The sequence below is a fragment of the Prosopis cineraria genome, unplaced genomic scaffold, assembly GCF_029017545.1.
Source record: "Prosopis cineraria cultivar Desert tree isolate PC_DT_omini unplaced genomic scaffold, ASM2901754v1 PC2, whole genome shotgun sequence".
Classification (NCBI taxonomy): Eukaryota; Viridiplantae; Streptophyta; class Magnoliopsida; order Fabales; family Fabaceae; genus Prosopis; species Prosopis cineraria.
The window spans coordinates 15995783-16014015 of record NW_026555333.1 but is presented as its reverse complement, the minus strand read 5'-3'; the positions used below and the strand labels follow the sequence as shown (position 1 = coordinate 16014015).

The window sequence follows — 18233 nt, the reverse complement described above, 5'->3', positions numbered from 1 at the left end:
GGAACTCATATTTATATATGCCAACTCTAATGCTAACTATTAGCTAGCTTCGCTCACAATTAACATGGATGTAGAGTTCCAAACACAATATAATCCTCCTCCCTTTGGCTACATTAATTTTTAATTGGTTAATATGCCAATAAATTGAAATTTATTACATTGAAGCTCAATGACTTGTTTCGTATAATGATTGACAACTTCGATTATGATTAAAGACAATTACAATTTTAGCACTGGCAACTACTTTGATTATTACTAATGACAATTGAGCTTTCTTAGTTAAAAGAAATTAGTAATAACTTAGAGAGCCTAATGGCAAGTTCACTATAATAACGAGTAAACAATTTTGATTATAACTAATGTCATCTATAAGTTTAATTAGTAGGGACAACTATTTTTTACTTATAATGGAAAGGTTCAATTATAATTTGGTGAGAAAATTTAATGTAAACAAGATTTAGAGAATATAGAGCAATCAACTCATTTCAAGAGATTTATATATCTATACCCTATTTTAGAGTCATCCTCATAAGTCATTCTCTCCCTGAGAAATTTCACCGCCTTGAAACCACTATACTCCCTTCATCCTTAGTTATAAGATGACATTGGAAGTATTTTATTATCTTAAAATATAAGATGATTTAATAAAATAAGATTTCAGTAATAATATTTTCTTTCAATATTACCTTTAGAGAATAATTCAAAATGGTTGTAAATTTAAAATTATATTAAATAAATAGTATTTTTAGAAGTTTATACTTTTATCTTAAAAAAGTTAATTTATAAAGTGCCATTATTATGTTTTACTGATATGCATAATCTTATTTTAAATTATCTTATAATTTAAGATAGAGGGAGTATATAGTTATGGCTGCCATTCATTGGCTTCAATCACCAACTCTTGGTCATATAAACTAGTCTCCTAGTCCTATTTTTAGGATAGAGAGAGAAAGTATATGACACCTTATTATGTTATCCAACTTTATTCTTTTGTCTCTATTAAATGTTGGGAATATTATCAAATACTAGAATATTTTATTTCTAAAGTATTTCTATTTTGATTATTGTAGTAGAAATTTTTACTTTTTAAAGTATGTATATTTAATAAGAGTAAAGTTGAAAACTTATTAAATTTTTAGACTAAGTTAATAATGTTTAAGATTTTTTTTTTGTTCTAATAAAAATGCTAGGAGTGATTACTTGTAAATAGAATTAGAGGGACTATGTACATAATTCCTACACTTTTTTTATAATATTTTATTCCCTCCATCATTATATGTAAAGATATTTTTCATCGAATGATGTATATTTATAAAAGTTTGTTATTTAATTAAAATTTCATTAAATCAAAGTAATTTTTGAATTTTGTCTCAAATAATGTCAATTAATATCATGACGATGTTGGATAAAATACATAATTAATATCTCTTTTCTTTTTTCAAGACAAGTGCAAAATTATTTAATTACTTAAAAATATTATGATATTTTTTTTACTTAAGGACAAAATAAACTTTTAAAAAATACCTTATATACAAAGAAGAATGAAATATATTGACTGATAGTACAAATGGAATATAATTATAGAGGGACAGAAAATATATAATGTCTCATAACTTTTTCTTCCACGAAACTACAGTGAAACAATGGAAATTGCATATCATAAAGTTCAATTCCTTCCCAAACCATGGCTCTAATATGAGTTTGACGTTTTCTTCATAACTCATAATTAATTTTCCATGCATCATTTCACAGGAAACCTCAAAGGGGCTTGTACAGTGTTTACTTTTTATTCCATTCAATACTTTAGTTTTCAGAAGTTTAAGATACACTTATGCACATATATGCATTTGTTTTATTTTGTTTAATTGGACATCAATCAAGTTTAAATATAAGAAAAAGCAAGGAGCACACCATATTTCCATTACTACGTACAAAAATATCATTTTCAAATCCCAAATGTAAGCAACGATGTTTGATTTGTTTAATACGACTGCGATCAAATATTTTTTTTGAAAAGGTGAAATGAATAACATAAAATTAGTTATATCAATTAAATCAGCTATTATAAAACCAGCGAATGGTGTGAGGGAACACAGAACGTCAAGAGAATTTGTGATGTGTTTGCCTTCAAAATGGAAGGGGCACAAAATCTGCAATCTTGTTTAATTTACCCTTGTTTTCACCTTCGCAAGCCTTGCAATGAAAGGACAGACGATTCTCTTTCAATTTTGTTTGACTTTTCTACACACACACACACACTCACTAATTAGTTGTTTTATAAAACATATTATGACTATCAAAGTCATAAATTCTCATTATATGTCTTCAAATTACTTCCCTTCAATTCAATATTATAATTTATAAGGTATTTTTAATCGAATTACATTTTCAATAAGTTACTTAATTATCTTTAAAATTATACTGTTTTCATATTTATCTAAATTTCATAGGGTATTTCAATTGGAAAACTTTATCAATTATACATCTAATTAGGATTACTTTTAGAAAAATGACATTAATTACACTTTAAAATATCCAAAATGCCTTATACTCCCCCTATCTCAAATAATTATAAGACACTTTTAAACGGAATCACATATGCTAATGAAGCTCATTAAATATATTTTGTAACTTATTTTTTTAAAAAAATTAAAATTTTAAAAACATCTTTTATTTAATATTCCATTATGAAAGAATATTAAAGAAATAGAATATAATGAGAAGTGGAATATTAAAAAAACATTATTAATAAAATCTTATTTTTATTAAAGTATTTTATATTTTAAGATGTCAAATCTTAAAGAGAGTCTTATAATTTAGGAAGGAGTGAGTATTTTTTAACACCATACTTTCAAAAAAAAATGCTTTATATTTTTTAACATAATAAATGTTACATACTTTTTAAAATGAGATAAATTTAAAACTTTAAAGGGGCAACAAAAATTGGAAATTGGTTGATGCTAATTCACTATATGCTGTAATGTGTAAAGTGAATATAGGTATTTCATTTGAGGAAATAAATTTGAAAAATAGATGATGAATGCATAAAAGAAATGTATGAATTTTATACGTAGTTACATTTTTTTTAATTAAATCTCAGCAAAAAATTTAACTAAACAATTTATGAGGAGTTCATTCCTGACTCCTATTCAGTGAGAGAATGTGAAATAAGAAAAGGTTATCCCAACAACATATATTTTACAGATACATATTGTACCTAACGTATTGTACCTACATTGCAAAAAATAAACATATATTGCAGGTACATATATTTTACTTGACCACATGATTGATATATTTTCTTTTCCTTTTTGAATAAAAGGTTACAGGAATATTGTGAAGATTATATGTTATGTAATGTCAGCGTATAAAAATTCCCTACATCTATATTTTCTTATTTCAAAGTGTCATGAAACGACTCAAAAGCGTATAGAAAACTTTTTTTTTTTTTGTTGTTGTTGCTCATGAATGGTTTTATGGCATTTTAAAATATTTAATTAAAACAATAAATCTTTCAAGAATAAAAAGACCAAAGAAAAAATCTTGCATAACAACAACAACAACAACAAGCCTTTATCTTATTAGGTGGAAAAAGTAAAGAATTAAGTGCCCCCATGCAGGATCGAACTACAGACCTTCAGTTTACAAGACTGACGCTCTACTACAAAAAAAGTAAAGAGAAAATCTTGCATAAAAAAACAAAAAAAGAACAAAGAACAAAGATAAGATGCCATGTTGTATTAAGTGGTCAAAGAAGATTTGGGCCTTGTTGGGCGTTTTTACTTAAAAAGAACAAAGATTTGGGCTTTCTATTTTTTTAAAGAGAAAATTTGTGAGGAAAGATATTTGGGCTTTCTTAAGTATCAAAAGCAAACTTTCACTCTGCTAAATTGTTATCATGCTTCTTGGTCCCTTAACTTCACAAAATTTCTTATTAATCCTTTAAATTTCAAAGTATAGTTTTAAAAAAAAAAAAATTCTCCATCAACAACATGAAGTAACTTAACAAAAACTACTTCCATGCAATTTTTCAAGCCAACTAAAAAAACTCAGCTCAAAATTGTAGTGTTGACTAAATCCATCTGACTTTCGAAATATATTTTTTTTAAGAATATTAAATTTAATCAACCTCAAGGAACAAATACACACCGACACCAGCATATACTCATGTAATATAAAATTAATAAATACAACAACAGTGAGCTGGATTTTTTCTTGAGTGAAAGAAAGCCCCACAATTTTATTCAACTGGATCACACAACATCAATCTACCTTACCATCTCTCGTTCATTCGTGATAAAACAACAAAATCATAGGCATGCAAGATCCAGGAGTATGGACATAGGACAACACACCACACTATATTTTCTACTGGAAATGGTGTCTTCTCAAAAAGCATGCACAAACAGAAGCAATACAAAATAGGTGTTGTGCATAAACCTTTTATGCATAATGAGCCTCAATCTGAGTCCAAATTTTCCATCTTGAGGGGATGCCGAGCATCCGCATAATTTGCAACGGCAGTGCTAGTCACAGTCAAGAATTGTTTAGCCAGTTCAAAGCTCTTTCTAGTTGCCAACCACAAAGTGCAGAAGAATCCAATCCAACCTGACTCATTAGTTTCAATATTTCAAGTTAGAAAAGGAAACATTGTAGTGTTAGCCCAAAAGGGAAGCAACATTATAGCAAATCCACCAGGGGAAACTTAAAACATTATCTAATGGAAGCAAGAAGATATTGTTGCAATGCTGTTGTATGGTGATGCCAGAAAACTTCTTCATGGGCAATTTTCTGTCCCCACATATGCCTAGTAATTTTGTTAGTGACATCAAGGAAGAGTCCCTGGACATTCTGGTCTGTAATGGATGTTTTAACTGGTATGTGCAGCAATCAATATTCAAACCAGTCAACCTTTATTAGTTATTGATACTTATAAAAAGTTCGATAGCTCGTACTTTACAAGCACATGTGCTTAGAATAATTGAAAACTAATGCAAAATTGTAGACATTGGTCCGTTAGATAATTGTCATGTCTTGCAGACTAAAATCTATCTTTATTGGGCAGGGCAATAAACAAGCACAGTCACTGACCTTACAGGTCTACTGATAGAAAAACACTATCTCTGATTCAGTTCAGCTGAAATTCATTTACTTAAACTCCTATTTAGAGTTACAAATTCATAAAGGCACATGTGCCGTGAAATAGTTAAAAAGTTTAAGCCAGAACGCCAGATCAGATTACTATGAAGGAATCGAGGCAATCAAACAACTTATTACCTGTAGTTATGAGTATAGCCACAATTGCCCAGAATGAAGCAGCGCAAATAGCAAATATGGCTATCGATAATGCTCCAATATATATAGCTGTTACAGATGCGAAGAAAAGGGCCAAGAATCCTCCCGCTACTGCCAAAGACACAAAAAGGGAAATAACAATGGCATTGAAAGTTGCCGCCAGAACCAAAAGCAGAAAGACAGACAACCCTGTCAAGGAAACAAGAGTGATTGTCCCAACCTGCAACAAACAGGGAAGCAAATCATAAGAAACCAAATGAGATATACAACATTCAAAGCAATAGAAAAATAAAATTAACAAACTATATTTTCTTGATATGACAACTTCACAGAAGAACGGAAGGTGGAAATTTTGCTGCCAAACAATCTCCTTTCAGAGAGGCAATTATGTATTCATCTGTCTTGCTCTTACATAGCTAGTGAAAATAATCATGTCAAGATTGTAATTACTAAAGGTTAAGAACAGTTGACATCAAAACTGACACCCAAACATTTTTCCATGTCACCCAGCATGGAAAGGAAACAATTAACTACTCCCCCTTGCATATGAATGGTTGGAATGTAATCCCTCTACGAGTATCAATCTTATTATTTACAAAGAAAAAATAAGACCACAAGTTTTGAAACTTAACTGTAAATTTATTTTTGAGGAAAAAGTTGAAACCATTTCAAGACACTTTCAACTTTATGTATAACCTACCATGTCAATGTCCGATATATTACCTCTGTTGTGGAATGTGCCATCCTTATGTCAGCTTCTTAAAGGAACACCCAAACAATGAAAGTGCCAGATGACCTATTCTATTTATGAGTCGTAGTCTTAGTCTCCATCAGTAAACCCCAAGTACAAAATGAATATTAGCACAAACTCTGTACTTCTTTATAGAATAGACAGGCAGACAAATTGGTTTGCACAGCTTACGGCAATAACATGAATTCTTGTTCTCAAAATTTTACATGAAAATCCTTCATCGTTTGACTAAAACAAACAACTTACAGGCAACAGAGAAGCATAGTGCAGCAATCCTACATGGGGAATAGTTCGTTTTGTGGCAATAAAGTATAGGATAAGCAAGATGATGTTTGACTTTGAAATTGCATGGAGGCAATTGAGACGTCCTAAGGTCTACATTGTCATAGGTAATATGGTAAAATCACACACACGCACAAATCATGCATTAAGTACCCATGTACTTAAGGAAAGTTCCTATTCAATTTACTCTGGATGACTGTTCAATGAGCCAACCAAAAATTGAAATTTAAAATATCAAAAGATGTTAATAATAAAATGGATGGTAACATCCCATGGATGAATCAACATCTGGAAGCGCAGCATCACATCATATAAGGCTTGGAAATGAAACATACAGAAAAAATAATCAGACAAACCTTTCCAAGGGTTTCAAAAAGGGTGCTGAAGATAAGACTTCTAGCATTTAGATATTACAATGTAGCACAGTTATCAAACTTCAAATCTAATTGGAACTGCATTGCCAATCAAATAACATTCTTTTTTCTCTCGAGAGTGTAAGCTGCGGGGTGGGAAAAGAAGGTTTGTGAATAAATGAAAATAAAATTGCATTTGCATCTTCAAAACTCTCACTCACTTTGGCAACTTGAGAACGGGGTAGACATGCTTATCGGTCCTTAGAAAAACAATTAGCCAGGAGTATCTTTCCTAAAGAACATATCTCTTCATCAGCTTTAAATGACTAAGATGTGGTATTCATTGCACAAGGATAAGCCTATGAAATTCAAACTGCAAGAGATTTTGGCCTTTGGTCAAAGAAGAGCAACAGATGAGAAGGCTCAATCCCACGTGTGAAGAAAATAATAGATGAAAGAAAAGGAATAAGAATAATCAAATTGCCACCCAACGGCTACCAACAGAATAAAAATGAAACAATACCGAAGAAGGATTCTGAAAAATCAGAAAACATAGGGTGGCAAGGATCAAAAGCCAAAAATGTTTAGACTTATAGTTTATTATAATCCAGCAAAAGTTGTACGATCAATATCTGGTAATCCACATGAAATTGAACATATCATGGACGATCGGGACCATATTATTGGCACGGGACCCAAATCCCTCACTGGTTTGTCAAGAACAATTTGAATATTTGATCCCCAAAGCTTGAGGCGGTATAGACGGCCATAAGCGATTTTACTAGAACATGTAACACTGTAAAGAACATCTAGTGGCTTCCTCAGTTGTTGCTATGCTTGCATTATGCAAGCACAAATTGTTGTGAGAACAACAAATTGATAAACCGAAAATCCCCCTAAATCGCAAGCTTCACATCCAAACGTACATCGAATCAAATTCATTATAAAATCCGACAAGGCATTCGCTTAAGATTCACGGAGTCCACCACATGCGCAAACAAGATTCAATTTAAAATATCACATTCACAATGCACTGCGAAATTTGTGATGTACAACACAGAAGCGACCAGCAATACTCACCGAGATGACAAGGAGAGCCCGGAGAGGGCTGCCTCGACGAGTCCAGAGAAGAACATCCTGACCGGTGTTTCTAGAAGCTTCAGGAATGCGAGGAGCGTACTGAGATACGGAAGTCTTGATCCGCTGCAGTAGAGGTGCACTGTTGCCCTTATGAGCAACCAAAATCGCGGAACCCATATGGTGAAGAATCTCGTACAAGGTCTCCCTCTCCTTTGTGGACTGAAAGGCGCCATCGATGTCTTTCTCTCCGGCGATTTCGACATATGCTCCGTTGGGCTTGGGGTCAACAGTTTCACAGGACTCCGCCATTTTGAGTAGTTTGTTGGAGATGGAAATGGAATAACAGTAAGAATTTGGAAAGGAAGATGAAATATGAAGATGAAGAAGAGAGAAATAACATGCAAATGCAATTAGGGACAACGCAGGCGTGTCCTCGGCTGAATTTAGTCAGGACTCACTACGGCCTCATTCTGCTATACACGTGGGCTATCATCTGATTTCGTGGCAACCAATCGTTCAAGCAAATTCTTCTCAAATTTCATATTTCCTCTTTTTCAGACTAAATTCGATAGAAGGATACTTTAAAGTGTAAACAATAAAAAAAATTATTTTGTTTTATATTTTGTAAAATTTAAAACAGTAATATTTATTGATGTTTTTATATTATTATTTTTTCAAAATATCATTTCTTTTTTTATGTTTATTAAATTCATTTTTTTAATACTATGTATATTTTCAAACCTTTTGGGATAGTGGGAAGATAATTATTTTCTTGATGAAAATCTTACACGTTTTTATTCAATATGATATATTAGAAAACAAAAAAAAAATCTTAACTGTATTTTTATTTGAAGATTAAATTAGATATTGATTCCATTTCAAAATTATAGGTCTTTTAAGCTATGTGTAAACATATTAAAAAAATGTAATTTATTATTTATCTTTAATTCATTTTATGATTAATAAAAACTAAGGGAATAATTGTTCTCATAAATAATATATTGAGATTATAAATAAAGATTCGATCAAAAAAACAGGTTATAAATAAACATATAAGTATCAATGAATATTATATTTAAAAGAAGGGTTAGATAGTAATTTGCATCCTAAATTTAAATTATAGGCAGCAATTTGAATCTAAACTTATTTTTTGTATATTTTAATCCTTAAACAATCAAATTAGAAACAATCCGGCAGTTAATTTGTTTTGAGTTGACATTGCCAAATTGGCATGCCAAGTATGCAAGTCAACATAGTCAAATGGGCATATTGGTAATTATATTTTCACACTGGAGCTATCTTCCAGTCTGATTCTGCTACTGTGCTACCACCAGATCTCCACCATGAAGACGCAATGCCTTCCCGCCAAGACCGGTCTCTCTCATACTGAAAGCCCCTCCATTGTAGAAATAGCTGAACTTGCAGATTCATTACTGGAGAAATTAACAAATCCAAAAATGAAGCACTCACTTATCTCAACAGATACACATACCCGCAAGAAGACATTTTCATAAGCTCTGAAAAACGAAGACCACATCCCTACTATAATAGTCATATCCTCGTGAAATACCCCAAAAGATTCCGAGAAGTTTCTGGCAATTAAATATATATATATATATATATATATATAAAGATCCAAAACTCCGTTCTTAGTAAGGGTTTAATTCAGCTACAAGAGATGGAGTTAGAAGAAAAGAAAGAGCAGGAAATGACCTTCAACCAACGATCGAACCTCGTTGAAGAAATGATTGCAGCCGAAAGGGGTCGAATGGCCATCAAAAAGGGTTTTGGTAACAGGACCCTTCGAAGCAATGGCCATCAAATTCCTTGCGGACATTAGAATGGGTCACCACAGAAGGATGGATTACCGCCGGCGTATATAAACCCTCCCGCCGATTCGTATCTGAGCAGGGAGTGTGGGTTCGTCTCCTTCTCGAAGGCCGAGTTGGCGCCGCTGCACCTAAGAAATCGTGATCTGTAGCAAAAAAAAAAAAACAAAAGAAAAATCCACGTCACCTGCGCATCTGGGCCCAACGAACGGACGTTTACTCAGAGTCTGAGTTAATAGTGGGTGAGATGATTGTCCCCATATTAATTGTCTAAAATTTAAAATATACTCCATCCGATCTTATTTATAAGTTATTTCTATCAACCTCATCAATACCAATACAATAAAAGTATAAGAAATAAAAATAAGTAAAATTTCAAACATGCCCCTATATAACAAATCTAAAAAGTAATGTCCTGTTACTTTTTCTCTCTCATGAAGGATAATTTTGAAAATATCTCTCAAATATTATCTAAAAAGACATACCGTGACTTATAAATGAGATCAAATACACCTTCTAAAATTGAACTTATAAATGAGACCGAAGGGAGTATCAATTATTAGCATACAGTTTAAATTGCTTCTAAAATTATAATTTAGAATTTAAATTACATATTAATAACATGCAAGATGAAACAATTTTTTTTTAAAAAAAAGAACCTGTATTTTAAATTGGAGGGAGTAAAAAGTAAACTCTCTTTTTAAGTTCTGAAAATAAATTATTTTACTTACAAGCATTGATTTTAGAAGAAATAGTTACTGTTGTTTAAGTATAAGATTTGAAATTTGAATTTGTATGAATGTAAAAATAAATATTACATCACGGTTTGCAAATTCTTACTCAAGCAATAGAAAAGAAGCTAAAGAAAAATATAATAAACCAAGCCAACTTATTTCCAAAACATTATTTGTTTGGAGATTTTCTAACAAATTCAGCAATGAACAATCCATTCTTTCCCTCTTGTATCAATGACCAAACCATCTTATTAATCAGTATGTATGCCAATATGTACAAACAGTTACACTGTGCAAGAATATGCCTCAAATACTAGAAACACTCTTATGCCTCAAGAGTGGTGATGTATCTCTTCTCTTCAATTATTCTCTTTAAAAAAATATATGAATACTAGGTAGCGTTGGATACACTTGTATCTCATTCTCACTTGCTAAGGCATTTTGAATACCGTCATTACACTGGATATCAGATGTCAGGTTTGGCATGACAACTGTAAATGTCATAGAAATGATACAATTTAATTTTTTAAAAAAAAAGAGAGTTAAAAATGGTATGATATGAAATCCCATATGATTTTCATGGAATTATCTCATATCATGATATCATTCTATGACATTGCAGTAATTTGGATAACACTTGTTAAATTGCATACAAGTGCGCTAAACCTGTCAGATATTCAAAATACCACTCATCAAGATGAATAATCCTAAGATGATACCATGGACAACAACAATTGCTGTTGTTGGGCATTCAATGATAACAACATCAAGTCCCAAGAACTGCGAGGAATGGCCATTCCAAACTCCCTCAGCAAATGACTCATCTTCTTGACAGTTTCTGGTGTAGCTAATCTGTTTCCCTTATCAATAACCTGACACAAAACATATCTTACAGTATAAAAAGGAACAAAGTTACAATAAGAGGAAGAGAAATCTAGTCTTAGCAATTGGCACGTCCAGTGTCATAGTCTTAAAAAAATTAATTAGTCTTCCTTCATGTGGCTCTGTCATCAGGAAATATAGAGGTGAAATTCATTGTATTGAGAGCAAAACCGACATTTTCTAATCCACTGGACGAATATTAAATTCCCTGAATGTATATTAGAATAGCAAAGATGAACCAATGGAACAAGAAAAAAGTTCGCTTCATCTTATTCATGCATGCCGAGTGGTCAAGATTTGTCACAAGTGATCTTCTAACTGCACCATATCTTTAGAAGAAGAAACCTGGACTCAGACAGTCAGAGTTTACATATCTGAATCTACCTTGCCATTTTTGTTTTCCACGAGACATCTTTGATAGGAGAATGTCTCTCCCATTTTTGCTATAAATAACAGTCTACAAGCTCAGTTTTCTACAAGCTGCTAAGTTCTTAAGACACAAATATATCATCTTTGAGAGATTAACATTGCTATTATAAAGAGGACAAAATTGTAGTAGATTAAAACTTGGCAATATCTGAAGATAACGTTTCATCTGCATTTGAACTCATTTGGATATTATTTATGTCTTGGTATATCCATTTCAGTCTAACATGTATCTTAGCTCTTGTTTGTAAGGGTGACAAGGGTTCGGTTTGAGAGTAGAAGATGAAAAACGCTGTCAACTCACCTCAACAAATACTGCAATGATCTTGACAAGATTTTGATTTCCTGGGCCAAAAAGATCGTTATCTGACCTGAAATATAATAACAAACTCAATTAATCAATTACTGCAGCATTGAAAACTATTTATTTTTTTATTGATTAATTATTATTTTCATAAAAGATTCTTCTAATGGGGTGTACTGTTTTCTCACCTTGAAACCATTAAACAGAGCTGTTCATGCATAATCTTGGCCTCACTCAAATCATTTTTAAGGGGCAGGAGGCTTAACCAGACAGGAACAAGCTGCAGATTTATGCAAATGGGGTCAAACCTTTTCTTTATCACTCGGTTATCTCACCTAGAGAAAAAGCAGCATAAGTTGATCATGTATACTGTTTTCAAAGACCACTTCAAATTGCAAGTTTTGGTGAAGAGTAACAAATAATTTTATTATAATCCATAAAACACCCCTTGACATGAAAATGCTTAAGACTTGAAACATGGACAAAGAAATGATTTCCTAACTTACCATGCGATGTAGTTTCAGTTCATTTTGAGCAGTTGGAGTCAACAAGGACAGAATTCCGATCTACTTAGTCATAGAGTCTCTAATATTAAGTTGATACTCACTTAAACTTATGATCACACGATGTTATAGATGAAGTCAGCTAATATTTTTATGTAATTCCTAACTTCTTTCTTGATAGCAAGATCCTTGGTTCTGCATGCTGTAAACATATTAGTGAAATTGGTTGATAGTGAACTACTTGTAGCTCTTTCTCTCCCTCCCCTCCCCCCTCCCTTTTTTCTAATAATGCCAGCACTAGGAACCATGTATAAATTTATATAGACTCTCCCTTATAAATTTTATTTCATTCATGCTACAGAATCTGAAGAGTGCGATGTGACTGCATTCAATCTCTGACGGACAACTTCTACTTCAGAAACTCTATACTAATGTCAAAAAGAATGAGACCTCCAGCTCACGTCCTAAAATCTGGAAAACAGCTATGTGCAAAGTGACTTAAGTATATATATCGGTGAATGCAGTTTCAAGATTAGTTAGAACAACAAAATTTCATATCTGAACCATTAAATTTGACATACATATCATATACTTCACTTACAAGGGGAAGCAATATGTCACTGGGCAAAGTCAAGTTTCTAGTTTTTGCACACATATTCCTTAGCTCAGATGACGGAAGCTGAAACATTAGTGGCTAGACGAATTTCTTATTGAACATCAAAATTAAGTTCTTTGTCTTTTCTTTGTTCCTGTTGTACTATTTCATCCATTGGAAAAAGAATGGTGAAATTCATGTCAGTTGCTTGGGTAATTGGGTTATTTGTTTTTAAGATAAGATTTTAAATTTGTTATTTGGGTCACTAAACTTCAGACTTCTGCGTTTCTATATTTTCTTATTTCACAGGTACTAATGCTTAAAAGCTACACTTAAGGGCCTTAAATTTTTCCTTTTGATTCACTGGTTAGCAGCTATTAAATAAGACAACTTGAAAAATAATTAAAAATGCCAAGCACATTAATGCATGTCAAGACAGTCATAAAAATAGAAGAACCTAACACATTTGCATTTGAAAAGTCAAGACTTTTAACTGGAAGAAAAGTACTGCGGACATACAAAGATATACTTCATGTCGCGCATGAAGAAAGATAAAAAAGAAAAACTGAAACCTCATTCAAAATCAACATGCATTAATATAAATGTGATGTTTCTTATCAATCAATAACAAAAACCAAAGTTTCTCCTGCCAGAAAATGTTGATAGAAGGAAAATATATATATGTGTGTGTATGTGTTACTTTTGAAGCATCAATGCTGTCACGGTGGCATATACAGATTCTTCCTAGAGCAGAGACTGCAATATCATTTGCTTTTGCATTCTCCAGAAGTGGTTGGTTTGGATGTTGCATCAAAATGCTGAGTTTAGACAGTATCCCTGAAGAAGAGATGTGGATATAAACCTTAAGAACGAAGATGAAGTTCTTAACAATATTTTAAGTTGAAAAAAATATATATAAAAAGATACCATTGATGAAAGGCTTGAATTGCAGTGATCCAGACTCCGCCAAAATTCGAATTCCCCGTGTTGCCTCCTGAAAATTTCATATGAAATATCTGCAAATGAAATAAATTCCACAAAAATAAAACCGAGAAAGGGGGAGACAGGAAACCTCTTTAACTTCAGAATTCTCGTCACTGCACGCTTCTAGTAAGATCGGAAGATAATTAACATAGTACCTGCTGAGAAAACAAGAAAAGTGACATCATTTCATCTATTCATGAATTAAACAGGCAAGAAAAGCGTATGAAAGATCGAAAACATTACTTTAGAGCCATTGTAGCACACCGCTCTGCAACAATGTTAACAGTTGACAAAAGAATACTTTTTTGTTTAGGAGTCACATCACCCTGCGTGCAGAAAGCTGGGAAGAATCAAATTAAAGGACCACAGAGATGGAGACTGTATTAGTATAGACTAACTTTAGGAAAAAAATTCATTTGGATTTTCTTAAAAAAGAAAATTGAGGAATAACAAGATTGGTGCTAATTTAAGGTTAAAAGAACATGCAGTAACTTGTCCATGGAAACTGAAGTCCGGGATAAGCAAATAAGAGGATTTTCCCAAGAAGCAAAACATTGTGGCTCCGAAAGAATTCCTGCATGATACGGAAGTCATGGGCCTATGTGTTCTACGAAACTCTGAACCTTTCACTTGCACAATTTTGTTTAGCTACACCCAGATCTTCTGGGTAAAAATTTATTACTTCTTAATGCTATGCGGGATAAAAGATTGCATTTATGACGCATCTTCAAAGGCGGGAATGCAGAATCCCATAGAAGTATAGCTTTCTACCTGCAACAATACCAGCAATTTCCTTATTACAGTATCCGAGTCCGGATACCAGAAAAAGCTATCTGGAAGAGTGTTCTTTAGGAAGTATAGCATTGCAGAAGCAGCGTGTTCCTATTAAAGAAATATAAAATTATAATTGTAATAATAAAAAATCTATAATGAAGTGGTACATGTAATAACAATGTCGCACTTGGTGTAGGAGTGAAAATGAAAGGAATGGAGAATGGCTGCTTGCATAAAAATTTCACAGCAAGAGTAAGAATGAATTAGATGAGAAAAATAATTTTCACACACATTCCAATAATTCAAAAGCACGGAGAAAAGTTGAACTGGACAAGGAGAACTAGACAGTCTAACTAAAAAAGCAAGAAGCTGTAGTTGTGTCGAGATTTGTTGTGCCAAAGCAGTTGTAATGATACATCAGTTTAGTTATGTCAAGAATTATACCATAAGTTGGAGGGTGCACACCTCAACTGATAGTGATGAAAAGTCCATTTAGTTATGGCTGTCTCGCCACAAAATACTCATTAGTTCAAGATCTTCACTATTAATAATATGCCAAGATCTAGAAGAAATGAATATAAATTAATTAAAATCAATCCATTCAAACGACATCTTAGTTGTTGACCCTGCAATCATCTACACACACACACACACACACACACAGAAAATCACATCTCTCGCACCTTTACTGTGTCATTCTGTTCAGTGTCAAGTGCCGTGACAAATGCAGGCAAAAGCCTAGAATGATAAAACAGTTGCAACATTTGGATAAAAATTGTAGGTATCACCATAAAGTTGAAAGCTGCCAACCGAACTTGAAATTGGGAGTCTTGAAATAATTTCATAATTTTCTCAAGCACTATCTCCAGAGAATCGTCCATATACTCCATCTGGAATGTAAGCACATTATTCTATGTTAGACAGTGAGATGAAGCCACCACCAGAAAGTAAAACCAAACCAGCATGAACGACCTACAAAATTTTACAACCAAGTGTGGAAGGACCATAGACTAAATGACTAAATTGAAAGGGAAATATGAGTAAGCTGTAATTGATGCCAAACTGCAGGTGTGTATGATATCATTTTCTAAGAAGTGGGATACATGCCAACCATCTCTTTCAGGCTAGAATTAAATCAGATTTGACTTGATGAAGCTCACTGGGAATGCATTATGGTTAAGGCTTCAATTTTCTCACTTTTTTAGTTTATTCTGGGTCTCTTCAGGAAGCAAATTATCTTTCCAATGGTGATTTTTTTCGTTATTTTTCATTAACCAGTCTTTTGTTTCATGTGGTAGGGTAGAATCCTTGTTTTCCAAGGATCTAATAGGTACATCCTTGGCTATACACAGAAACCAAGAATAAAAAGTAGTTGTTACTGCCCTGCATCTTTTGTCCAATTGCATTTTCCATAGTTCACCTATTTTACTATCTGTCAGCACAACCATTCAGTACAATTAATCGAAGGACTTGAGAGTTATCAGTTCACCGTTTCAAATGAGAACGCTTTGGCAATTAAAGCAAGGAATGTAATTCCTGCATGACGCTTCTGCCATTCTGGAGATTCCAAGTAAAGTGGCAACAGTTCTGAAGTAATAGAAAGAACTTTATTCTCCCCCAGGGTGACTGAAAGATGATACAAGCATCCTAATCCAAAGTTGTAGACATTAGTCTTCTCAGTACTTCCATACTCTTCACCTTTCAATTCATTACCTTTCATATCTTCTTTAACACAGAGTAGCATTTTCATGGGGACAAAGAAGATCCTAACCATAGTCTGATAAGGCAGACTTAATATTATGTGTTTAAAATCTTTTCTTTCTGTCAAGATGATTACTAATCTAAGGGCATAACAATGCATCTCCTCATTCAATGCTGAGTTCTCTGCAATTTGCAGCATGTCTAAAACCATATCACTAATGTATGGCTTCAGTAATTGATGCCCTTCTGACACCAATGTTATCAACTCCTTGAAAGCCATGAAAGCATAGCTATCTTGAGAGCTTCTCAACAGAGTAAAGATCCCGACCATCATTGCCCTCAGAAGGTCATGAAACAACCCTGGATTCGAAGGTTCAGAAAATAAAGGCATTAATGTCACAACAGCCCCAAAAGAAGCAACTTGAACATCAGGGCTCGCCGAAGCCAACCCATCCAAGAACGACGAATGAAGAACCTGAACACTATCCTTCAGAACATCACAGATAACCGACCGGAAATCCCTTGGAAAATTCGCTAAAACCAAAAGGGCAATTTCCTGAAACCTGTCATTGCTCGTCTTTCCAAGAGACGTTAAAAGAAATTCAAGAAGCTCTGGCCATTGGTTGCCACCATTATAAATCTCACACACCGTTTCAGCCACCACAGCACAGAACATCCTCAAAACCAGCATTGAATTCTCTTCATTGAGATACGCAAGCAAATGACCTTTCAGGGTAGACTTCGCCGTTTCCCGCAATTTAGGCCAGAGGTCGCAAACTCGAAGGAATCGAAGAATCCGAATGGAGTTGGAGCGGGTGTCGACATTGGGACCACATCGTACGAGGAAGCAGAGCTTGATGAATAGCAAATCGGGGTAGAATTTCTTGGAGCATTCGAGGAACAGGAGAGCCTGGGACTTTTGGGATTGGTCAGGAGAGAAGAAATGGGAGAAGACAACCTCCATGGGGTCATTGTCGTTTGAGCTAAGAATCTGGAAGACCTGTGACTGCAATTGGGTAGAAAATTCAGACTCCATCATCGTCACAGCAACGTCGCAAGGCTGTGATGCCGAATGGGAGGAAGGTAGAGGATGGATTTTGGTTTCGAGAGGAACGGAGAATATAAGGGTTGGGGTTCAGAGTGTCAGTGTGGCTTCACGTAAACATGAGACGCGAACATGAAATATTGTGATTATTATAATTAGAAAACATAGAATGGCGGCTGGAGGTTAAAGCAATGTTTTTTCACTCTCTTAAAAAAAAAAAAAAACGTTTTTTCGCATCTGAAGTGGGATTAGCCTTTTTTTTTTTTCAATGACAAAAAATAAATATTTAAAAATATGCAAATCTCAAATCTCGAATGAGTAGTATAAAATGCGATAATTATTACTCCCTCTATTTTTTTAACTGAATTTATCTTTTAAAAAATAATTATTTATTTTTAAATTAATAATATATTTTTATATTTATCTTTATGTAATAAAGCATTTCATTCTAAAATAAATATAAAATAATAATTTAATAGAGATGCTTTAAAAAAATATAATAATTACACATTAAAATACTAAAAATACTTTATATTTTTTAACATTTAATCTCAAAAATATCTTATATCTTTTAATAGAAAAAGTATTTAATTCCTATAAACTTTGTTTGCTATTTTGATTTTTTGATTAAATGACATTTGTACTCAATGATTATTATATACTTCTTCCATTTAAAAAATATAAGATATTTACAA

General features: G+C 33.0%; 2 protein-coding genes across 8 annotated transcripts; both read right to left on the bottom strand.

Annotated features, from left to right (window-relative positions):
- Positions 1-4142: 4142 nt before the first annotated feature.
- On the bottom strand, positions 4143-8282 carry LOC129303686 (uncharacterized). The gene is made up of 3 exons (XM_054943162.1): positions 7762-8282; positions 5278-5515; positions 4143-4608 (listed from the first exon to the last, which is right to left on the bottom strand). The coding sequence occupies exons 1-3, from the start codon at positions 8068-8070 to the stop codon at positions 4460-4462; spliced, it is 696 nt and encodes a 231-aa protein (XP_054799137.1). The 5' UTR covers positions 8071-8282; the 3' UTR covers positions 4143-4459.
- Positions 8283-8892: 610 nt separating this feature from the next.
- Positions 8893-17640, bottom strand: LOC129302271 (uncharacterized). Of its 7 annotated transcripts, none has more exons than XM_054941027.1 (12): positions 16282-17640; positions 15476-15682; positions 14790-14900; positions 14262-14344; positions 14107-14176; positions 13962-14028; positions 13735-13871; positions 12125-12216; positions 11937-12003; positions 11044-11196; positions 9475-9736; positions 8893-9194 (listed from the first exon to the last, which is right to left on the bottom strand). In XM_054941027.1, exons 1-11 carry the CDS (start codon positions 17530-17532, stop codon positions 9722-9724), a joined length of 2253 nt encoding a protein of 750 aa, XP_054797002.1. In that variant the 5' UTR covers positions 17533-17640; the 3' UTR covers positions 8893-9194; positions 9475-9721. The 7 variants fall into 7 exon arrangements, with proteins under 7 accessions (XP_054797002.1, XP_054797003.1, XP_054797005.1 ...); XM_054941028.1 differs by having other exon boundaries at positions 14107-14173; XM_054941030.1 differs by lacking the exon at positions 14790-14900.
- Positions 17641-18233: the final 593 nt, after the last annotated feature.

What these genes read in the sequence shown, in the direction of transcription:
- LOC129303686 (XM_054943162.1), bottom strand. Translation starts at nt 8,070, where the DNA reads ATGGCGGAGTCCTGTGAAACTGTTGACCCCAAGCCCAACGGAGCATAT. An exon ending in GGGCTCTCCTTGTCATCTCG is followed by an intron (nt 5,516 to 7,761) that starts GTGAGTATTGCT and finishes TGTTTGTTGCAG; the next exon opens with GTTGGGACAATCACTCTTGT. An exon ending in GGCTATACTCATAACTACAG is followed by an intron (nt 4,609 to 5,277) that starts GTAATAAGTTGT and finishes CTAATGAGTCAG; the next exon opens with GTTGGATTGGATTCTTCTGC.
- LOC129302271 (XM_054941027.1), bottom strand. Translation starts at nt 17,532, where the DNA reads ATGATGGAGTCTGAATTTTCTACCCAATTGCAGTCACAGGTCTTCCAG. An exon ending in TGTGCTACAATGGCTCTAAA is followed by an intron (nt 14,177 to 14,261) that starts GTAATGTTTTCG and finishes TTGTTTTCTCAG; the next exon opens with CAGGTACTATGTTAATTATC. An exon ending in ACAGCATTGATGCTTCAAAA is followed by an intron (nt 12,217 to 13,734) that starts GTAACACATACA and finishes ATAAATCTGCAG; the next exon opens with CTTGTTCCTGTCTGGTTAAG.